Genomic DNA, 22,754 nt, shown 5'->3' with positions numbered 1-22,754 from the left:
CAGGGGGTGCGGGCCACCCACAGGGCCTCGGACAGCCCCCCTCCCAGAGCGGAGTGTGTGTTCCACGCGGGGTCCTCTGTGGCCTATCTGTGGCCAGTGGTGGCTCTTTGAGGTCGGGCTTTCTGTGCTGCTGCCAAAGGCCTGGACGGACCGTCCCGAGGACCAGCTCGGCACCTGGGCCGCCCCTCTGGCCCAGCAGAAACCCAGACCATTGGCACAGGTCCCCTGAGCTGCAGGTGTGGATGACAGCAGGGCCCTGGGAGCATTCGCGGGCCACCCGCCCCCTGTGGTAACAGCTGTCTCCCCGCTGCCCTGCGGGAGCCCCCAGCCAGGCCCAGGGGACCCGGCCTGCCCGGCCCCCCTGCGCGGCTCGTACATAGATGATGTGTTGGCTGGAGTTCTGGTCGTCGTTCCAGATGAAGAGGTCGATGAGGACCCGCCGGTTGAACTGCGCGTTCATCACGGCCAGCTGCTGCTCCAGTTCCCACCGGGCACCTGGGGGCCGGCACCCTGTGCTGGAGACCTGTCAGGACCTGGGGTCCTAGCCCAGCCCCTCGTCCAGAGTCCACGGGGATCAGCAGGGCCCGGAGAGCAGTGCTGTGCGCCCCCGACCCCCCGAGAGCAGGGAGCAGAGCCCATGCTGAGAGCCGGGGCCCCGGCCCTTCCCTAGGGCTCTGGAAGGGATGCCCCTCTGCAGAGCGGAGGGGCCCAGCCGCTGCGAGCCCGCCAGCAGCTGCTGCACACTCTCCGGCTCGGGCCTGGAAGGCCCAGGGCCCCCCGCCCATGCGAGGCCGCCACCAGGCCCAGGGCCCCCCGCCCATGCGAGGCCGCCACCAGGCCCAGGGCCCCCGCCCATGCGAGGCCGCCGCCAGGCCCAGGGCCCCCCGCCCATGTGAGGCCGCCACCAGGCCCAGGGCCCCCGCCCATGCGAGGCCGCCACCAGGCCCAGGGCCCCCGCCCATGCGAGGCCGCCGCCAGGCCCAGGGCCCCCGCCCATGCGAGGCCGCCGCCAGGCCCAGGGCCCCCGCCCATGCGAGGCCGCCGCCAGGCCCAGGGCCCCCGGCCATGCGAGGCCGCCACCAGGCCCAGGGCCCCCGCCCATGCGAGGCCGCCACCAGGCCCAGGGCCCCCGCCCATGCGAGGCCGCCACCAGGCCCTGCCTTACCTACACTCTCGCTCCACTTGTCCGTGGCCACTGGCCAGCCTCCTACCGCCTTCAGGATGTCCAGCAGGGGCTGCGAGTCTCGCTCTTCTATCTCACCTGAGAGGGGAGGGAGCGGTCGCTCACCCGATGCCCTGGCGGGGAGGTGGGGGGGCGGGCGTGACACCCGCCGGCACGTGGACCCGCGGGGATGCTGACGCCCAGCGCGGAGCCTGACCCTCCCGGTGCAGACTCTGCAGCACAGGACACGCAGGGGCCTGGAAAGAGCAGGGACGGGACGCAGGCGGGAAAGGGGCCTGGGGTCGATGGAAGCACAGGCGCCACCAGGACAAGGCTGTGGAAGGGAGGCCCCGAAGCTCAGAGCAGCCCAGGCGGCACTCTGGAAGGCCGGGAACAGGCAGGGGTGGGGGTCCACGCCGGCGGCTGGGAAGCCCGTGTGCCCTCCAGCTCCAGCATCGGGCGGACTGAGCTGCGGACAGAGCACGGAGCACAGCTTCCCAGCGTGGGGGCGCCCAGGAAGCTTGGGAGAACTTGGCACAAGAACCCGCGAGGGTGGGAATAGAGCTGGCCCGCTGCTGACGGGGTGGAGGCTTGGGGCGGGGAGGGCCTCGCCGGCTGGTCGCTCGACCTGGAGGGGCGGGCTGGGAGGGGGGCGGTCCAGGGGGAGGGGGCGGCTCCAAGGGCGCCCTGATGGGGGCCGGGGCCTGGGGGAGCGAGAAGCAGGGTGTCCCACGTGGCTGGTGGGGGCACACTGGGCTTGCTCTCTTGGGTCCTGAGTTGGGAGCAGGGACAAAACCTAGGGAGCTGCCAGGGCCGGGTCAGGTCGGCCGTGTCGGGCAGATCGTTACAGGAGTTACTGTTTGGCTTCCTGCGCTGGTTCCTGTGGTGACGGCCTGGCCGCCTGGCTGCAGACCGGGGGTCGGAGTTGTGTTTTTATACACGGTCTGGCCCTGGCCCTTTCGTACATTTGGTCTCTCAGGCCAGAAACTCTGTACAGGTGGGAACTTCACCTGGCAGGTGCTGGCCAGACTGGATCCCGTGACCTCCTGTTTCCATGGGGAGGAGAGGAGCGCGCCAGCCCAGGACACCATGGAGACACCCCGATAATGCTGGGGGCCCTAGGCACACCAGAAACAAACCCCGCCCTGCAGGAGACCCCTGGGGAAACAGCCAGCCGCAGACCCTGGTGCCGGGGAGGGGAAGCGGCCCCCAGAGCAGCCGGAACCACAGGCCGGGTTTGCAGGCCCCCAGGCAGGCGCCTAAGGGAAGACGGGCCGGAGGGGCCCCAAGTGTGTGAACCTCTTAACAGGAACCAAAGCACTGGGAAACTCCCCCCACCCCTGCCGCACAACACACACATACACACAAACACACACTCAGACATACACACATACACACAAACTCACACACACATAGACACGTATACCCACATACACACATACACACCATAGGTAGAATGCCCATATACACACATATATGTACACACAACACACACAAAACACATAAATACACACAGACACATGGACATACACACATATACACACAGACACACATGCCTACACACAGACATATACACATATATACACACATGCACACACACACAGACATACACACACATACAGGCATACAGACATATATATATACCCCCCCCACACAGACGTAATACACATATACGTGTACACACACACACACACACACATAAACACATACACATACACACATGTTCCTACACACATGTGCATATACACACACAATAGACATGCATTTGCATCTACACACACACACAATACACATATACGTGTACACACATATACACACAAAACACACACACACACACAGACACACACACACACAGACGCACAGACACACAGAGTAAGATTTTCTCTCGATCCTGCCTTCAGTCAGGCTCCTGCACCTTCTGCTGGGCCCATCACTGCACCTCCTGGTAAAATCCAGTTTTAGCAAGAACTCTGCGTGGTCGTTTTAACGAGAAGCCCCCCCGCCCCTTGAATATCTGATCCCTCTCGGTAGCTGACCGCAGTCCTCGCCCCTCACTGTCCCCCAGGTGATGTCTGACTGCCTGGCCTGCCTTTGGCAAGAATCCCATTAGGTTAGTTTTGCCAGACACGCCCCCCTCCCCCCATGTTTCCTGTTAGTAAAATCTTCCATTCACTGACCCCTCCTGCCCCTCGGCTATAAACCCTCACCTGCCTGCCGTCGCTGTATTTGGAGTGGAGCCCAATCTCCTTCCCCTCTTGCTAGACCCCACCGCGCTGATGCCTGCACCTACTGAGATGGCCCTGAAGAGTCTGCCTCTTACTATCTTTACCAAGTGTCCTGAATAATGTTTCCTTCAAACCACACACAGGCACGTGCACACGCACACGCGTGTGCGTGTGCATTTCCCTGGGCACAGTGTGGCTGGTGGGGTCAGGGTGTGAGCCGGTCCGGGCAGCTGACAGTCAGCCTGGACCCCGTAGGGCACCTGGGCCCGGTGGCCAGCCAGGGGGAGCACACAGCTCCCACCGGCACGACTTTGGAGAGGCGCCCACTCCACTGTGCTCTGTCTCAGGGCTATGGGGTCCTGGAACAGGGTCCTGGCGGGGCAGCTCCATCGGCCACTCACTCTCGTTCATGCAGGAGCGGTACAGCATCTTGGCCTTCTGTACAGCTGGCCGATCCTTGGTGGTAGAATTCTCCAGCACCCCTGTGGGCAGAGGAGAAACCGGACAGAGGCCTGAGGAGGCTGCTGGGGAGGCCAGGTCAAAGGTGCCCGTGTCCCTGCCGCACCCAGTGGAGGCCCTTATCCCAGGGGACTCCCCCTCCCCTGGGCCCACTGACCCGATGGGCCGTCCCCACTCCTTGGGTGGAGGCCACGCTCACCTTTGAGAATGATCTCCAGCTCATCCTGGAGGATGTCGAAGACGCTGTATCGCGAGCTGGTCTCGGGGATCACATGGCGCTGCAGCCAGCCCCCGCACGCGTACTGGTAGAAGTCGTCACAGGGCTTCTTGGACGGGTCCATGTTCTGGAGGATCCTGGCGGCTGCTCGTCCCCAGGGGGTGCAGAGGAAGAGGGGAGATCCGGTGTGGACAGCCCGGTTGGCTGTCGGGGATTCAGTCACGGCCCTGTGCCCTCAGAAGCGTTAGTCAGCCCGGGACCTCAGGGAGGTCAGCAGCAGGGCCTCCAGTTCTAAGGACCCCACTTATCAGCCACGTGAGCTCGGACCCCGTGACCTCTCCGATCCTCCGCTCACGCATCTGCGAATCCGGGACGCCTGGGTCACACAGATGGCCAGGTGTTGGCCAAGCCCGCCCGGCTCACCGCGAGCGCTCAGCACTGGCCCTGCCCTGGAGCCCCCTCACCGGTCCGTGCGTCCGTGGGGGAGGGTGGCTCTCGCCCACCATAGGGGTTTGTTTTCTGTTGGAGCAGATGGGTTTGCTCCCAGAACCCCATGTGGCACGGACAGTGGGGCCCCCATGTTCCCGGCAGGATGCTTTCAGCAGAGGTGGCCAGGCTGGACCCCAAGCCAGGACCCTCCCTCGCCTTCTGTTCCACTTGGCTGGGACCTCACAGGGGGCAGCCCCACAGGAGTCCATGCACTACCCCAATCCATTTCTGAGTTTTTACACTAGTGTTTCTTCACACCATTTTCACTGTGTTTTATCTGGAAATAATGGCACGTGGCGCCCAGTTTTAAGACAAATTCCTGGGAGACAACTTGAGAGAGTGTGTGTGTTTGTGTGACCTGCCTTCTGTAAGTGCAAAAAAGAGCGCCTGGGGTCCCTGTGCCAGCTTCACTGTGGTCACGGGGGCCTCTGCAGGCAGGGAGCAGCTTCCTGGGGGGCAGGGCAGGTGAGACACCCGCAGTAGAGTCCCTGCCCCCAGGCACATCCAGGGTCTGCCCACCAGCCAATGCCGCGTCTCGGGAGTGCGGTGGCTCCCTGTGGCCTCAAGCAGCGCCTGTGCCAGCATCACGGGGGGCCCCCGAGCCCCCTGGCAGGGCTGTGGGAGGCTCGGAGGGAAGGGGGGCTTACCTGCCATCACGCAGCCAGGGGTGGTGCAGGTTTCGCTTGCGTCCCTGGGCTTTTGGACGTCTGCCGGCAAGGAGTAGTGTGAGCACTTGGCGAGGATGGTCGGTGCCGGTGGGGCTGGCAGGGGTGGGCGGGGCACAGGTGGGGTGGGAAGGGATGGGGCCGGCAGGGTTAAACCTCGGCCACCCCCACCCCCATGGGCGGTCCAGCCTGGGCCCTGAGGGCATCTGGAGGGCAGCCTGCATCCTCCCTGGGTGGCCCAGTCCTGGGGCCTTAAGTGAGGGTAAGCTCATTCTGGCTTGACCCCTGCAGTGACCCCTGCAGTGACCCTGCAGTGACCTGTGATCCCCACAGCTGAGGGCTGAAGCTGGCCATTCTGCCCTCCTGCCTGTCGGCCCAGCCAGCCTCACCCATCAGGCGTCACCTCCTCCAGACAGCCTGCCTGTGCTGCCCCGTCCCTGCACGCCCTTACTCCCTCCCAACCCCCCACCCCCTCACCTGCTGGTTGTATCAATGGGCAGCTGCAGAACCTCAGGAGCCGCTCCCTGAAACTGCCGGTTCCCAGGCGCCCAGGGAGCATTCTGCATCAGCAGGTGCTCACGGCTGCATCCCTGCCACTGCCCTTTCTTCCCACGGGACCCTGGTGCCCTGGGCAGGGCCCCCGTCCTGCCGCACACCCCGGGCCTGCAGTGGAACCCAGCCTGCCCATGCGTGGTGCCATTTCCTAGCACCCCCCTGCTCGGGTCATGCTGGGAGGGAAGATGGGACTACCTCGGGGTGTTCGCTTTACAATGGTCTTCTCTTCCTTTGAGAAGCAAAGCCGGCTAGTAAAGAGTGGCAGCTGCTTCCCTGGGGAGAAACACAGAACTCAGCTCTCCTGCTGCCACCGCTTCCCGGGTGCCTTGGGGCCGACCTGGGGCAGCACAGGCATTCTCCTGCGGAGGGGGTCCTGGGGGCTCTGGGGATTCCTTGTGTAGGGCTGTGGCCCCTTCCCGCTGTAGTGAGGGCTGGTCACCAGGCACACCAAGACACAGGGGCTCCAGCAGAACTCAAATCTGAGCAGAGGGGGAGGCCCGCCGGCCCTGGGGCCGCAGCTGCTGGGCCCAGAGGGGTCCTGAGGCAGGACCTCTCCCCTAAGAAGTGCTCTCTGACATCCTCCTCTACCGCGGGGCCACGGGCCTCACCCAGGCGGGGGTGGGCAGCCCCTGGGGTCTACCAAGACAGGGACGATAAGCCCTTTAAGGGGGAAAGGATGTCCTCTGGGGGGAATCTTCCTGGCCCACTGGCCTCAGCTCCAGCCCCTCCACCTGTGCAGGCAGCTGAAAGTGCAAAGCTGCCCTCCCTCATTTGTCCACTATGTAGGGGGGCGGGCACGGCCTGGAGGGGGTGCAGGAAGGGGGCGTGAGTGCAGGGAAGGGGGTCAGGTCCAGGGAAAGAGCCCACCAGGCATGGCCACCTTCCCCACCAGGGAGACCCACGGAGAGGTGGGCAGGAGGGAACAGGGCCTCATTCAGGTCAGGGCTGTGGGCAAGCCTGGGACCCGGTTCAGCCCGGCCCCTGAGACCGCAGAGGGTGTAGGAGGCCCTGAATGTGCTGGGTGTCCCCTGGGGGCCTGGCCATTGGAGGGAGTGTTTATGAGATGTGTGATCTGGGGGGTGGGGGTGTGGGGAGAGGTGTTTCTCCTCCACCTGTTAGTGGCTGTTCTTTCCACCCATCCATTTGTTCGTCCATGAATCCAACATTTGCTAATATTATCAACCAGCCCTGGTGCTGGGCTCTGGAGATTCAGACCTGAGTCCCACACGGGCACTGCCCTTAAGGGGCCCCCAGTCCAGTGGAAAAGGAGAAAAGTGATGCATAGATTGAGGCAAACCGTGGACGGTCCCATGGATCAGAAACAGAAATGCAGTGCTCAGTGGGTGCTACGTTTGTCTGCCCCACGGGCATCTGCCAGTCTCAGCAACCCAGAGCCTCTGGACAAGGGCCACACCCTCGGTGGAAGAGTGGACTAGGCATCTGAGCTCTGGCCAAAGAGATGGTGGGGGAGAAGGGGTCTTTGCTTCTGATTAGGATGCAGAAAGTCTAAGCAGACTGTGGCTATTTCACCTGCAACCGGAGCAGGAGGAGGGGCAGGGCTCCTCCAGGAGGGGTATGGAGTGGGGGGATTTTTAACAAGCCCTTTGCTCCTGCCCGTGGGCTGGAGGGAGGGATCCGGGTTCCAAGGAGCCCCTGTCACACAAGGCTCTGGTTCCTGCTCTGGGGCCTCCCATAATGCATGGCGGTGATGCAGGTGAAGGCAGGGCCAGGGCAGGAAAGCTGGGAGAAATCCTCCTTCATGAGGAAACAGGCAAATGTGACCCATGACCAAGAAGAAAACCCCCAAACAGTTCAAAGTGGATTCGTTGGTGACCAGGTGTCAGAGTTAGCAGACAAAGTCTTTAAACTCACCATGATAATTAAGATAAAGGGTCTTGTACAAAAGACGGAAAAATATGTAGATAGATGGTGAATTTTACCAGATAAATGGGAATTCTAAAAAAGGACTAAATGGAAATGTAATAGAAAGAGTGAGCAATTCATTTTTTGGGTTTAAAAACACACTGAATACTGCAAAAGAAAGTATTAGTGTCAGCATATATAGGTCAGTGTCAATGATCCAACCTGAAGCACAAAGGAAAAGATGAAAAAACCGAACGGAGAAAAACATCTAAAAAACACCCAGAGCTGACATGGTAGTTAACAGTGAGAGACTGGGTGATTTCCCCTAAGCCTGGGGACAGGCAGCACTGTCCTCTCTCATCTCTCCTATCCAACATCACATGAGAGGTCCTGCTGGTTCAATATGACAAGAAAAGGAAATATAGGTAACACAGACTGGAAAGGACGTAATAAAACTCTATTTGCAGATGACATGGTCATCTATGTAGAAAATCCCAAAGAATCAAGCAAAACAAAACAAAACAAAACAACAACAACAACAAAAAACTCCTGGAACTAATAAGAGACGATAGTAGGTGGCAGGATACAAGATTAATATACAAATTGCTTTCTTATATATTAGCAATGAACAACTGGAATTTGAAAATTTCAAAGCAATACCACTTACAATAGCACCTAAAAAATGAAAAAGTTAAGTATAAATCTAACAAAATATGTACAGGACCTATATGTGGAAAACTATAAAACACTGATGAAAAAAATCAAATATGTAAAGAAATGGAAAAATATTCCGTGTTCACGGACTGGAAGACAGCATTATTAAGATGTTGATTCTTCTTAACTTGATCTACAGATTCAAAATAATTCCAATCAAAATCCCAGCAAGCTATTTTGTATTTATTGACCAACTGATTCTGAAGTTTGTATGGAAAGGCTCAAGTAGCTAGAACAGACAACAACAATGAAGAAGAATGAAGTTGGAGAGACACATGACTTGATTTCAAGACTTACGATAAGGCTACAAGTAATCAAGATGGCATAGTATTGGCAAAAGAAGAGACAAATAGATCAATGCAACAGAAAAGAGAGCCCAGAAATGGACCCACACAAATACAGTCAACTAACCTTTGACAGAGGAGCAAAGGCAATTCGATGGAGAAAGTATAGCCATTCAATAAATGCTCCAAAAGGAAAATTGGACATTCAGATACAAAAAAAACCAAAAAAATTAGACACAGGCCTTATGCCTTACACAAAAATTAACTAAAAATAAACCACAGACATAAATATAATATGCACAGCTGTAAAACTTCTTGAAGAAGACAGGAGAAAACCTACATGACTTTGGGTTTGGTGACGACTTTTAAAATACGACACAAATAGCATGATCCATGAAAGAAAAACTCGACAAGTGAGGCTTCATTGAAGTGCTGACAAGTTGTTTTCTAAATTGTTGAATAAATAAAAAATGGGGGTGGTGGTGGAATAGACAAGTCTTCCAAACAGAAGAATTCCAAATAGATTACACAGATACTCCATTTCTAAGGATGTGTAGTGTAACTCCCCACCCCTTAAGTTTGGGCTGCATGTGCTGCCTTCCTTCCAAAGAGGACAGTGTGGAAAGAGAGGGGACAAAGGTACCTATACAATGGAAAAAGCTGACAAACACTACCTCAAGCCATGTGATCAAGGTTGACATCAATGTGGTAAGTCACTGAAATTATGTCCCCTTGGTCTGTAGGCTTCCTCCCCAAAACATCACCCCAGTCTGAACATCAGACAAATGAGAGACATTCTACAAAATACCTGGCCAGTCCTCCTAAAGACTGTCAAGATCATAAAAATCAAGGGAAGGCTGAGAAACCATCACAGCCAAGAGTCCAAGGAGATTTGCTAACTAAGTCATGTGGGGTCCTGGGACAGAAAAGGACATGAGGGGAAAACTGAGGAAATATGAATAAAGCATGGACTGGGTTAATAGTAATATATAAACATTGGTTCATTACTTGTGACAGATGTATCACACTTATGTGATATAAGATGTGGTATGAAGTATATGGGAATTGTGTACTCTCTTTGCAATAATTCTGTAAATCTAAAGCTGTTATAAAATTTAGAAAAGTTGGACTTCCCTTGTGGTCCAGTGGTTAAGACTCCATGCTTCTTCCAATGCAAGGGGCCTGGGTTTAATCCCTGGTCAGGGAACTAAGATCCCACATGCCGTGTGGCATGGCCAAAAAAAAGAAAAAGAAAAAGAAATTTAGAAAAATTACTTTGAAACAACATGAGCAGAGGATCTGAGATCTGTGGAACCATATTAAATAGCTTAGCATCCATGTAGCTAGAGCCCCACAGGAGAATGGTATGAGTCAGCAATCTTTGAAGAGATAATGGCTAATAATTTTTCAAAATTGATGAAAGACATAAGCCTATAGATCCAAGAAGGGCAGTATATCCCAAGCAGGATGAATACAAAGAAAACCACGCACGCAGCAGCATCAAGTCAAGCTGCCAAGAACTATAGAGAATGAGATATTCATAAAAACAGTCAGAGGAGAAAAAAGACATTAATTCATGGGAGGTGCAAGAAGAGTGACAGCTGGCTTCTCATCACAAACAGTGGTGGTCAGAAGACGATGGAACAAACTCTTGAATGGATGCTTGAAGAAAACAAACTAACTACCAACTTAGAATTCTATATCCAGCAAAAATATAGTAAAAAGTGAAAGTGAAATAAAGACATTTCAGGCAAAATCTGATAGAATTTGTCTCCATTACACAACACTCACTACAACAAATAACTAAAGAAAGTCTTCCCATAGAAAGAGCAGGTAACCAGTTGGGAGTTCAGGTTGGTGGGAAGGAATAATGACCAGGACCAGAAAGGGGAGCGCAGGGTAAACAGGGTGAATGAAGCATTGTGGGAACCCAAACAGTGCATCTGATTGATCTGCTTCCAGTCTAGTCAGACGAAACCAGAACAAACACCCAACACTGGGGAGGTAAGTTCATGCCTTCTCCATGTTTATGTCCCCCTCCCATTTCCTCCACTGCATTTCCAGCGTGGGCTGCCATAACCTTCTGGTTGGGGGAAGTTCCTGGGGTAAGTTCATCTGATGCTACAGCTCAAGAGGATGCAGTGGGCTCTTGAGAAAACATTTCCAAAATTGAATGAGATGAGATCACCATGTTTGTGTACTTTGCCTTTAACTTACACCACCTCATTTGTGAGGGTCACCACCTCCATTTTTCTGATGAGAAAACTGACAGGCATGTGGGGTGATGCACCCACGGCCAGTCACTAGCCTTCTGAGCAAGAGAAGAGGCAAACAGCAATGCCTTTGACACAAAAGCTGAATAGAAATGAAGTCTTCCTCTAATGCTAAAATAGGATCAACAGGACACACAGCAAACAGAACCCAAACAGGGATATTTCCCCCCTTCACGATTCCAGAAGGGAGTAGACTTCCTTGTGCCCAGTTGACATGTGTCTACTCTTGTTCTTTTTTATATTTACTTGAATAACTTCTGTAATATGCCAATTATTTTCACATAGACACTCTACATTAAAAAAAACCAACAACCTGACATTTCCTTTGAAAGATCTGTTCTCCTAAAGGTTGGCCTTGAAGTGAATAATTTGTTTCCTCTTTCTGTCTCTCTCCTGTTCCTCTGTCTCTGTCTCTCCCTACCTAACAAAAGAGGGATACAAAGAACTTTATTGGGTGGAAAATAACCATCCTTCCTGGAGAATGTATCATCACAGGCTGGTTGTCATGCAGGTGTGGGGTGTGAGCTTACATGACCCTGTGGTCAAGGAAACCACAAGCTGAGAAATTAAATTTAGGCTGGTAGCATTCCCAGGTGCCTGATGGAAACAAACACACATATTGTCTGGAGGGAAACTTAGCCCAAGTAACAAAGGCCAACAAAAGCCAATTTGAACATGGACTGAGGTTTATGAAAAGACCAGATTCTATGAGTGAGAAACAGCAAACAGCAGGACTAGAACCCCAAGGATTCATATTTGGGGATTATCTGACCCATAACATGTGGAAGCTGGCATCACAGGCCCCAAACCTCAATGTCTGTATCTGTGCCTTTGCACATGCTATTGTAGTTGCTTCCCCTGAAGGGGCAGAGAATATTTCCTCCCTCTCTTCACTGTGGGTTTGCCCCTATGGCTTTGGTAATAATGTACTCCAGCTCTGAGCCTAGGCCCTAAGTGTGTTTCCACTTGTCCCCATGAGCTTCTGTTTGGAGAGTGACATGCTTGCTAGTCCTTGTAGGAGGATGAAATTCATGGAACAGCTGCCCCAGCTGAGGCTGACCTACATCAGCTGAGCCCTGCAGCCTACTGATGGATGTGTGTCATGATAAATAAGTGTTGTTTTAAGCCCCTGAGTATTGGGGTGATTTGTTAGGCAGCAGTGGCTAGCTGATGCAGAAATAACTCACGTATGTTTGAATCATTGAAAGAAATAAAAATTAAAAATGAGGGCAAAGAAAAAATTGAAAAAATCAATTTGTAAAAGAATCACTTGGAAACTCTAGAAATAAAAAACATGAAATTGTTGAAAATAATTTTTTTTTTAGAAAAAATCCAAAATGGATGGGTTAAGTGGCAGATACAACAGAGCTGAAGAGAGATTTAGTGAATTTGAATGTAGTTCTAAAGAATTTACCCAGAATGTGGGGCAAAATCAAAGAGATGGAAACTTTTCTCTAAAAGATATGGAAGATAGAGTGAGAAAAATTAAGTGCATATGTAATCATAATTTTAGGAGAAAATAAAGATAATGTGGGAGACACAATATTAAAAAGACAGTGGCTACAAGTTTCCAAAATTAATAAATGTCATTAGTGCTCGGATTCAAGAATCACAACAGATGTAAAGCAGAATAAATAAAAAGAGCTTCATAGTTAGACACCTCACGGTAAAAATGCACAGTCAGGGAGAAGACAGCTCAGAGGGGAAAAGTTCATCTGGCAAGAAGGCCAATTAGACTGAACCAGATTTCTGAACAGCAGCAACGGAAGTCAGAGACAGTGAAACTAAATCTTTAAGATATTGAGAACGTAACTAAGCCCAGATTTGTGTAACCAGTTAAACTATCACTGAAGGATGACTACCAAATAAAGTCATTTTCAAGTAAACAAAAATGAAGGTTTACAGTTGAAAGAGTATTTTGAAGCTGTGCTCCCCAAGTCTGCCTGATCACAAGAAAGGCCTCACATGCTGGTTACAGTACAGAATCGGGGGTCTTACCCTGTAAGATTTCCTGGTTCTGCCTAGGCTGAGTCCTGTTATGGACTCAACTTTTGTATCTTCTCCCCACCACCCACCACTCCTATGTTGAAGTCCTAACCCCTAATGTGATTGCATTTGGCATTGGCACCTGTGAGGAGGTGAAGAAGGTTAAATAAGGTCATAAGGGTGGGGCCCTGATCCAGTAGGGCTGGTGTCTTATAAGAAGAGGAAGAGACACCAGAACTTGCTCTGTCCACCACATGAGGACACAGTGAGAAGGTGGCTGTCTGTAAGTCAAGAAGAGAGTCCTCACCAGGAACTGAACTGGCTGATACCCTGATGTTGGACTTCTGGGCTCCAGAACTAGAGGAAAATAGATTTCTGTTGCTTAAGTCACCCTGACTTATGGTATTTTGTTACAGTGGCCCAAGCAGATGGAGACAGGGTCCAAGGTCTGGATTTTTAACAATTGCCCCAGGTTACTCTGATTATCAAGCAAGATCAACAAATGCTGTGTCCTAATCAGTGTTTCCCAAACTTTAGTGCAGTTGAGTTACCTGGGGATTAAATGCAGATCCTAATCCAGTAGGCCTGAGATGGGCCCCGAGTTTCTGAATTTCTAACAAGCTCTCAGGTGAGGCCAACGCCACTGGTCCAGGACACACTTTGTGTAGGAGTCTCCAAAAGCATGTACTTCAGAAAGAAGGTAAATGATTTCATAAGGGCTACCTGAGAAGTAGGAAGAATGATGCGCCAAGAAACTGATAAGGGACTTCCCTGGTGGCGCAGTGGTTAAGAATCCTCCTGCCAATGCAGGGGACATGGGTTTGACCCCTTGTCCGGGAAGATCCCACATGCTGTGGAAAAACTAAGCACATGCGCCACAACTACTCAGCCTGTGCTCTAGAGTCCATGAGCCACAACTACTGAGCCCATGTGCCACAACTACTGAAGCCTGTGCGTCTAGAGCCCGAGCTCTGAAACAAGAGAAGCCACTGCGATGAGAAGTCCACGCACCACAACGAAGAGAAGTCCCCGCTCGCCGCAGCTAGAGAAAGCCCGCACACAGCAACGAAGACCCAACAACAAAGACCCAACGCAACCAAAAGTAAATTAAAAAAAAAAAAAAAAAAAAAAGAAACTGATAAGGACTTGGGAAAATCGAAATTAAATTGAGTATATTAGAGAATGTTGCCTATGTGCAGTAAATAAAAAATAAGATAGAAACCACGGACTTACCCACAATAACATGTGATCAGGGTGGAGGACGAGTTAAACTGTTCTAAATCCTTGTATTGTTTGGAAGAAATATGAAGATATTGACTAGCTGAATACCTTAAGTTAAATACGCATATAAAATTTAAGGTATATTACTTCTGCTCTCCACTTACAACATCAAAAGCCAACTAGAGTATCATTCCCTTTCTAACAACAGGAAAAATCCAGACAGTCTACAGAAATCACAGCTTTTCTGGAGCTCATCTAGGACCTGAGGTAAAAGGGTGACCAGGAAAACAGAGTGACACGTCCCACCAAGCAGAACTGAGAACTCTGACAGGACCTAGGACTAAGAGGCAGTCACCACACAAGTGGGTAAGAAGAATCAGCTAACCTTTTAATGAATTCTTGAAGGCCAAGTGTGAGTTAGCCTGTCAGTGTGGAACAGCTGGAGCCTCAACACAGGGGGATTTTTTTTTTTTTTTTTTTTGCGGTACGCGGGCCTCTCACTGTTGTGGCCTCTCCCGTTGCGGAGCACAGGCTCCGGACGTGCAGGCTCAGCGGCCATGGCTCACAGGCCCAGCCGCTCCGCGGTATGTGGGATCCTCCCAGACCGGGGCACGAACCCGTGTCCCCTGCACCGGCAGGCGGACTCTCAACCACTGCGCCACCAGGGAAGCCCCAACACAGGGGGATTTTGCACTCATTCACCAGTTATTTCCATGGATCCTTACCAGGTGTCAATGAGAAGAACTGGGGCAGGTCTCAGAAGACCAGAGAGTCCCCCTCAGTGGCACAGGCATGCAGGAGGTTATCTGCTTCTGCTGGGGTGCCAGCATGAGGCGTCTCCTCTTGTGGGACCCTCCTCCTGTGGGACCCTCGTCCTGTGGGACCCTCCTCTTGTACGACCCTCCTCTTGTGGGACCCTCCTCCTGTGGGACCCTCCTCCTGTGGGACCCTCCTCTTGTGGGACCCTCCTCTTGTGGGAAGCAAGAGCTTTAAACCACTGAGGGGAGCGCAGTAAACCTCTCACTCCCATGGACCAGGTGAAAACCTACTGGCCCAGAGGAGAGTCAGAGATAAAAATCCTCTGCTCATGGGAGCGGCACAGGACACCCCTGTGGGCCCAGGATCCTAGACTGACATCAAGCTGAGGTCTGCTGCCACTAGGAGAGGGGCAGGGGACTCAGGCATGAGGCAAAGTTTGATGGACATGGGGATCGGGGCAGGGGTACTGAGACGCCCCCACTCCGAGACGGAGACGGGGCCAGGACACCAGAGATCCCCCACCCCAGCATGAGGCAAGCACTAAAAAGCAAGGGCAGCCCACCATCTGTGGAGGGGCAGAGGCATGGGGAACCCTCTGTGCTGCACACATCCAGGGACTGCTGAGAGCTGAGGCTGGAGCAGGAACAATGGGGAACCTCCGGCCCCCCCAGACCTATTTCTCTAAGAACAGGTAATCATTGCTCACAGCCAGAGAAAGGTGAAGTGTGTGGGGCACCGAGGGTGACAAAAGTGAAAGCAAAACCCTGAATCAGCTGACTCCTGACTGGATGGATTCCATCTCTCACACTAACAGACAGAACAACTGTGCTTGGCTCTGGTGCAAATGCTGTTTACCTCAGCCTCTGCTCTTTCGCTGGGTGTTTAGCCTTCAGTAAAAATGTATCTCACACACACACACACACACACACACACACACACACACACACAGGCAAGGAAAAACAATCCATTGCCATGAGATAAAGTAATCAATAGAACTGGACTCGGAGATAGCTCAGATACTGGCATTATCAGAGAAGGACTGCACGATAACTATGGTTAATATGGTAATACGTTTCCATCCAATGGAAAAGGTGGATAACATGTATGAACAGACAAGACATTTCAACAAGAGATGGAAACTATAAAAAAGAGGGAAATGGAAATATCAGAAAGAAAAAGCATGTTATTAGAGATGAAGAATTCCTTTGACCGGCTGACCAGCACACTGGATACAGCTGAGGAAAGAACCAGTGGAACTGAAGACTAATTAGGGTCAAACTCTTCAAACTGTATCACAAAGAGTAAAAGAATGAACAAAATCTGAACAGGGCACCCAAATACTGTGGGATAATATCAAACCATCCCACAGATATGTATATAGAGTCTGAGAGAGAGAGAGAGAGAGAGAGAGAGAAATGAAACTCCTTAAACAAGATAGCTATTAATGATAAGAAAACAAAATAATAACAAGGAAAGTAAATGTAATCCAACTATTCTTCATGGCTCAGCTGTGAAAAATGCTCAGGAGAACTATTGTAATGACGCATATGGATTTATCCAAAAGCAATGATGTACCTATACCAGGACAGTGGAAGCCTGGGTGGCTTAAGGAACTAAATCTGCCGCCCATTCGGGATGCCAATAACAATATGGATAGGGAATCAATGACAAATCTAATATTTTATTATTAAATCTGATCATAAATGGCATGACAGACATTTTTCTAAGTGTTATTGATGTATTAAATCATTGAACCCTCCAGTAAGCCTCTATGTTGTGTTCCATTTTACAGATAAGGAAACTGAGGCACAGAGGTGTGAAGAAAACCTTCCAAGGTCACACAGCTGGGATCCGGGGGGCTGGCAGCCCACCCAGGCTGTCAGATTCAGGAGCCTGGGTGTTAACCACAACCTTACGATGCCTCCCTGTGATCTAACACTGACGATAAAGAGAGAAGGGTCCAAAGATGAGGCTTAGACTCTCCAGTCCAGGGGTTGGCAATATTTTTCCGTAAAAGGCCAGACAATATATGTTTTAGCCTTTGTGAGCCATATACAGACTCTGTCTCACCTATTCAACTTAGCGCTTGTAGCCTGAAAACATCCACGGACAATACATAAGTGAGTAGGCACAGCTGTGTTCCAATAAAGCTTTATTTACAAAAACAGGCAGTGGGCCAGATTTGGCCCACAGGCCATAGTTTGCAGACCTCTGCACTAGACAATGAATATGGCTCTTTCTGAGAAGCAGAATTCCAGGAGGCAGGATTGTGGGTATAGGATTGTATTTCCCACTCAAAGTTTTATTCAAAAAACACTCAATTTTCTGAAAAAGGTTTATCTATAACTTTTGAAATAAATATTAAAACAAAAAACTAAGGTAACCATTAAAAGGATTAGAAATATAAAACTTTCAAGATAGTTGCAGGAAAACAGAGTGAAAAATAACAGATCAGTCCAAAAGAAGGTAAGGAAAGAGAAAGAAGAGGCATCAGAAACACAGAAGAACACAACAGAAAAAAATCGTACATTTCTGTGTGAATGCACATAGACTAAATCCTCCAGGTACAAGATGGGGACAAAATCCAGCTGCACACGGTTCCAAAAGACACACCTAAAGCTAAAGAGACAAAGTCTCAAAGAAAAAGGATGGAAAAAATAGAGAACAAATGCTAGTTCATATCAGACAAAATAGAAGTCAAAACAAAACATATTAAGGCAAAAGGCACAGTTACGATAGAAAGGGGCGCTACGTAATCATACGGAGTGAAGATACACTGATTCTAAATTTGCATCCACATAATAATGTGGCTTTTTTTTTTTTTTTGGCGGCGTCCTCGGCAGTGAGAGCACGGAGTCCTAACCACTGGACAGCCAGGAAATTCCCGTAGTTTAACCTTGAAATACACAAATTAATACTTGGCATCACTACAAAGAAGACTGATAGTTCTCTAGGCCAAGGTTTTAGCCACACACATCTTTCAATAATTGAAAGGTCAAGAAAATGGAAAAAAACAAACATACAGACGATCTGATTGACCTAATGGAGGCATCTAAGCCTCTGTCCGTGTCTCCACTTTCACTGCACGTGCACACGTGGATTATTTATAAAGCTGACCGTGTGTTAACCCTAAAGCAGGCCTCAGCAAAGACCAAAGAACCAACATCACATAAACCAGGGCTGCCGACAATATGCAATTAAATTAGAAACCAATTTGAAAAGGGAACTAAGAAAAAGTCTCCAAGCATCTGGAAATTTTAAAAAGAGAGATTTCTAAATAACTCATAAATCAATGGAAAAACCCCACAAAACCATAGTGGATGAGAAAGTCTTTAGAAATAAATAATAATGCAGCATTTAAACTCTTCCACGGGCTCCATCAGGACCTGAGGCTGAGATCGGCTTGGGTCATTTCGGGGGGGTAGGGGCACAGAGTCCTGCCTGAGGGGCCCTGGCAGAGACCCCACTTGTATTTCGGGGACCATGAGGAGGAGGCAGGCTGGGCAGGGAGGGTCCCTGCTGTCAGGCTGGTACCACCTAGATGAGGACTGGGGTGGGGTGGGGTGGAGTGGGGGTGGGGGGTCAGCCCTGTCCCCTGGGAGCCTCTCAACCAGGTGTTTGCAGCCCAGTAGTCCCGAACAGAGGTTCCCTGGGGTCTGGGCTCTCCAGGGCTCTCCGAGCAGTGAGCGGTCCCTCCCCACATCCCGTGACCATGGAGATGCAGTGTCCATCGACCCTGCCAGGAGACCCCGAGGGGCCAGAGACGGCAGCGGCTGGCAGGGTCCGGCCAGGCACCTGGTCAGGTGGGAGCAGCCCTGGGCAGGGGCCGCCCACCACATCTGTAGGCAGCACCCGCGCCTGGTTCTCAGAAACAGCCTTGCCCAGTGACGGATGGATGGTCCCACCGCAGCGCAGGTGGCTCTGGCCAGCGAGGGAATATTCTAGTAACAACGCCTGTGCTGCCCTACTGTTGGGGCCGTGGGGAGGGCTTCTCCTGCAGATCCTCCTGAGTCCTGAGCCCACCCGTCCACCCACCCGCCTGCAGGAGGAACCAACTGCATCTCCCAGCTGTGCCCGAGGCTGTGCCTGCTGGGAGTAAGGTGCCTCTGGGATATGACCCAGGCCACCTGGCGCCCAGGTGCAGGCAGGCGAGCACCTCCCCCCGCCCCCGCAGTGCTTCCCGACGCAAGGGGGGAACAGTCCAGGCTCCTCCACGTTGGCCTTGGGGAGGGACTGTGAGTGGGGGTGTTCCTGCAGGGTGGCCCTGGCATTCCCATCTCCCTAGGACCCCGGCCTGGCCCCCACCCATCACTGTGCAAAAAGCAGGGCCTGGGAAGCCTCGAGGCCCCGGGGACCCAGGCCTTCAGGAGGCCGCGAGGAGGACCCCAGCAGGTTCTCTGCAGGATGGCTGCCCGGGAGGCGGCAGGCGAGCCCCGCTGGCTGGAGGGATGCTGTGCCGCGGGTCCCCAGCGCGGGAGCGCGGGCTCCTGCTGCTGGGCAGGCCGGGAACTGCAGCGCCCTGTGCGGCAGGGGAGGGGAGGGGGCCGCGCAGATGTGGCGTGGGGAACCGCTCTGCCGCATCTCGGGAGTCCCGCAGGGCCCCGCCAGCCCAGAGCCAGCAGAACCAGCCTTGTGCCAGCCAGCGCCTGGGCGGAGCCTTCTGGAAGGGCCCCGGCCCCCGCAGGTCAGTGCCCCTTCTCTCCAGGCTGCAGCACAGCCCGGCAGCCCCTGGTGCCCCAGCAGACCCCACCTGCCCGCTCAATGGCTGGCTTATCCAGGTGGGCGGGCACGCAGACGTTGCCGAGGCCGCGTGGGGAAGAGGCGGTGAGCAGGGTGTCGGTGGCGGGCCCGAGGGGAGGGGCGCCCTCACTCACCTCTTCTGTCGGCGTAGAGGAGGCCCAGGGCGGCCAGGGCACCCGTCACCAGCAGCAGCAGTAGCAGCCCTCCCTCCAGGAAGCCTCGGCGCTTCTGCCCTGCGCAGCCTGCGATCTCCACCATCCCCACCGGGCTCTCGGGCTTCCTCCTTGCAAGTCTCTAGACGGGGAAAGCGCACAGCTGAGAAGCTCCAGGACCGAGGCCTGGGGCGGCGTCCACCCAGCCTGGGGCGCCAGGGCCCGCAGGACGGGCGTGGAGCTCCCGAGGCCCTGCCTGAGGCTGGCGGATGCTCAGCCCCTCTCTCCATCCCAAGGCCACGGCCGGCCTGTGCCTGAGGGCTTTCCTCTCTCTCTCCCCGGGCCAGCGTCTGAGTGCCGGGGGTGGGGCAGGACTGGCCTGCTGGCCCTGGTGGCCGTCCCTTCTGGAGGGAGTCCCCTCCAAGCTTGTTCTCTGGCCGGGGCTGGTCCGGGGCGGCTCCGCTCACAGCTTGTGGTGGGCGCGCGGGACCCAGAGGCCCAGCTCCCAGGCTTGTCAAGGGGCTTCTGCAGCGGAGCCTGCCTGGGGTTCTTGTGCCGAGAAGCTGTGGGCCTGGGAGCATCAGGGACACGCTCTGGGAGGTGGCTTGGGCCACTGGGCTCCCTGCCCACTGTTCCTGCCTGGAGCCCAAGGGGCAAGGGGGAGGCGAGAATGACTGGAACCTACGCAGCGGTGACCACGCAGGCCACGACGGGCCCCGGCAGGGCAGCTCCAGGAGTCACCTGGCTGGCGCGCAGTTCCCGCCGTCTCCCCACCCCGTCACTACAGAAGGGACGCCTTCTCCAGCCAGCCAGGCGGTGACAGCCGGGCGGTGAGCAGCGGTGGAAGACACCCAGGGCTGCTGCTGTGTGCGGGAGAGGGTGTGCTGCTGCTGTGTGCGCTCCGGTCAGGTGGGGGCAGCGGACCAAGGGCTGCGCGTGCTCCTGGGCGTCCGTGTGTGCTCGCCGCTCTTGCTGGTACACAGAGCCCTGACCCAGGAGTGCGCCCGGGCCCCGGGGGAGAGCTGGCTGCCCTGCCCAGCTTCAGTCCTCACACAAGCTCACGCTCCTGACGTCGGGGTTGGGGTCGGTGGGAGCCCAGCCCCGCCCCAGGACAGAGGACAGACCCTGTCCCACGCGCCCGCGCAGCCCGGAGATCGCCCAGGGCTGGGTTAGCTGTTCTCACCTGCTGGGGGGTGGGGGGGTTGGGTCTCTCAACCTGTGACATCACCTGTCACATGACCCAAGCAGAGAGGAGAAGCCAGGCCCGCTCTGATCTCAGGAGCTCCCTCAGCCCCCATCACCTCTCTCTGCACTCCCCACCCCGGACCCCCACCTGAGCCCCTCGCCCCCGGAAGTCCATGCTCAAGGTCACCTCAGCTAGACCTTCTCCGGGCCCACCTGCCCCCAGACCTGGCCTGCTTCACCACCTCGCCTACGGCTCAGCCTCTACGGCCCTTATTTCTACTTCTGTTGCCCACCGCCCCCTTGGGAACGTCAGTGCCGGGGCAGGGGGCTGCTTCTGCCTGGTCCCCAGGACCTAGACGGGTGCTCACGACCTTGGAGGTACCCATCGACGACTGTCGAATGAATGAATGCCCGGGTCCGAGCCTCGCCTGGCACTTGTGGCTCTGGGGTCACTAGCGTCTTCTTTCTCTGATCAGAACTAGAGTCCGCTCATCACTCAGTTAATCCACTTCACTCTGTCCTGCTGACTTCTGGGGTGCTGGGCTGCCTGCCCCACGGCCTGGGAAATGGGCCGGTGCTTGGAGAGTGTTCCCCCCGCCGCACCGCCCAGGAAAGCTGGCCCGGCTCACCTGCGGGTCTCTCAGAAAGGCCGCTACCCACAGGCAGGTCTCGGAAGGCAGGGTCGGGAGGGCTCCCAGGGGTGGGGCTGTGAGAGGCCAGTGTGGCTCCTTCCGGGCCCCCTTTGTGATGCGGTCATGGGTTCTCTGGAGGCCTGGACTGCCCCCTGCTCACAGCTGCCAGGTTCCATCCGGGCTTGGTGTGGGGGGAGGGGCACGAGGCTCCCTGCTGAGCGGCGCCCCCCGGAGGCTGAGGACCCTGCCTCCCGGCCCTCCTTCCTCCCTCCCTTCGGAGTCCGAAGGGGCCGCACGGCTCCTGGGAAGGAAGGCCAGACCCCTCTCCTCACCCTGCCCGCCTTGCCCGAGAGAGGTCGGAACCAGAGAAGCACGCGGGCCGCGGGGTCCTTTCCCTTCCATCTCCAGTGAGGCTGGTGGGTTCTGGGGGTCTTGCCGGGGTGTCAGGGGAAGAGGCGTCCCTGCTCATCATGACGGGGGTGGTCCGCACCCAGAGACACCCACATTCAGCTGGCGTGGGGCTCGGCTGCCTCTCTGCCCCTGGGGGGTCTCGAGGCTCAGACCCTAACCCCTAGGAGGCAGGCGGCCCGGCTGGGGGACAGGAGGGGCCCTCCGGGCTTCGCAGAGGCACCCCAGTGCTTCAGAGCGTTAGGCGGGTGCCCCTGGCCCAGGGCTGGAGGCCGGGTTGGGGGGCTCTGCGTGGAGTGGGCCCCAGTCAGGACCCAGATGTCCCTTCTTTGGGCCCAAGTCGGTCATCAGCATGGTTCTGCCTCCGTTTCAGAATCCCACGGACGGAGGGATCCTCCCAGGCCCCTGGGACTCTGTAAGGGTGTCCAAGGCCAGGGGCCAGGCCACAGAGCCAGGGGTGTGGGGGTACACAGCCGCTCATGCCACCCCTCACCAGAAGGCCCGCACTGGGCCTTGTTGGAATATTCCAGTCCACGTTCAGGTGGCCTCTTGGGTTGGCCCCTCCCTGGGAGGAGGGCAGCACTTCCGGGGCTCAGATCCAGAACCCACCCCGACCCCCAGGCAAGGCTCTCCTCAGCCCCCGGCTGCCCTGGCAGCCCTCCACTCCCCCGAACCCAGCCAGAGCGAGGGGCTGGCAGCCTGGCCTGGAAGCTGTCTGGGCTGCTGGCCTGAATGGGGATGAGGTCAAGGTCAGGGGACTGAGAA

The 22,754-nt window shown here is 54.5% G+C and overlaps 1 protein-coding gene across 1 annotated transcript in view; it reads right to left on the bottom strand.

Moving 5' to 3' along the window:
• MMEL1 (membrane metalloendopeptidase like 1) overlaps positions 1-21,335 on the bottom strand; it is a 36,510-nt gene extending 15,175 nt beyond the window's left edge. The window contains exons 1-8 of the mRNA XM_073805460.1: positions 21,243-21,335; positions 19,747-19,906; positions 5,968-6,045; positions 5,200-5,259; positions 4,046-4,207; positions 3,789-3,869; positions 1,166-1,261; positions 377-495 (exon numbers count right to left, since the gene is read on the bottom strand). Coding sequence (XP_073661561.1) covers positions 377-495; positions 1,166-1,261; positions 3,789-3,869; positions 4,046-4,207; positions 5,200-5,259; positions 5,968-6,045; positions 19,747-19,906; positions 21,243-21,335 — 849 coding nt within the window. The remainder of the gene's footprint in view (positions 1-376; positions 496-1,165; positions 1,262-3,788; positions 3,870-4,045; positions 4,208-5,199; positions 5,260-5,967; positions 6,046-19,746; positions 19,907-21,242) is intronic.
• Between the last annotated feature and the right edge of the window lie 1,419 nt (positions 21,336-22,754).

The sequence above is a fragment of the Tursiops truncatus genome, chromosome 1 (assembly GCF_011762595.2).
Source record: "Tursiops truncatus isolate mTurTru1 chromosome 1, mTurTru1.mat.Y, whole genome shotgun sequence".
In the NCBI taxonomy this organism is placed as follows: Eukaryota; Metazoa; Chordata; class Mammalia; order Artiodactyla; family Delphinidae; genus Tursiops; species Tursiops truncatus.
This window is presented reverse-complemented; position numbering and strand designations above follow the sequence as displayed.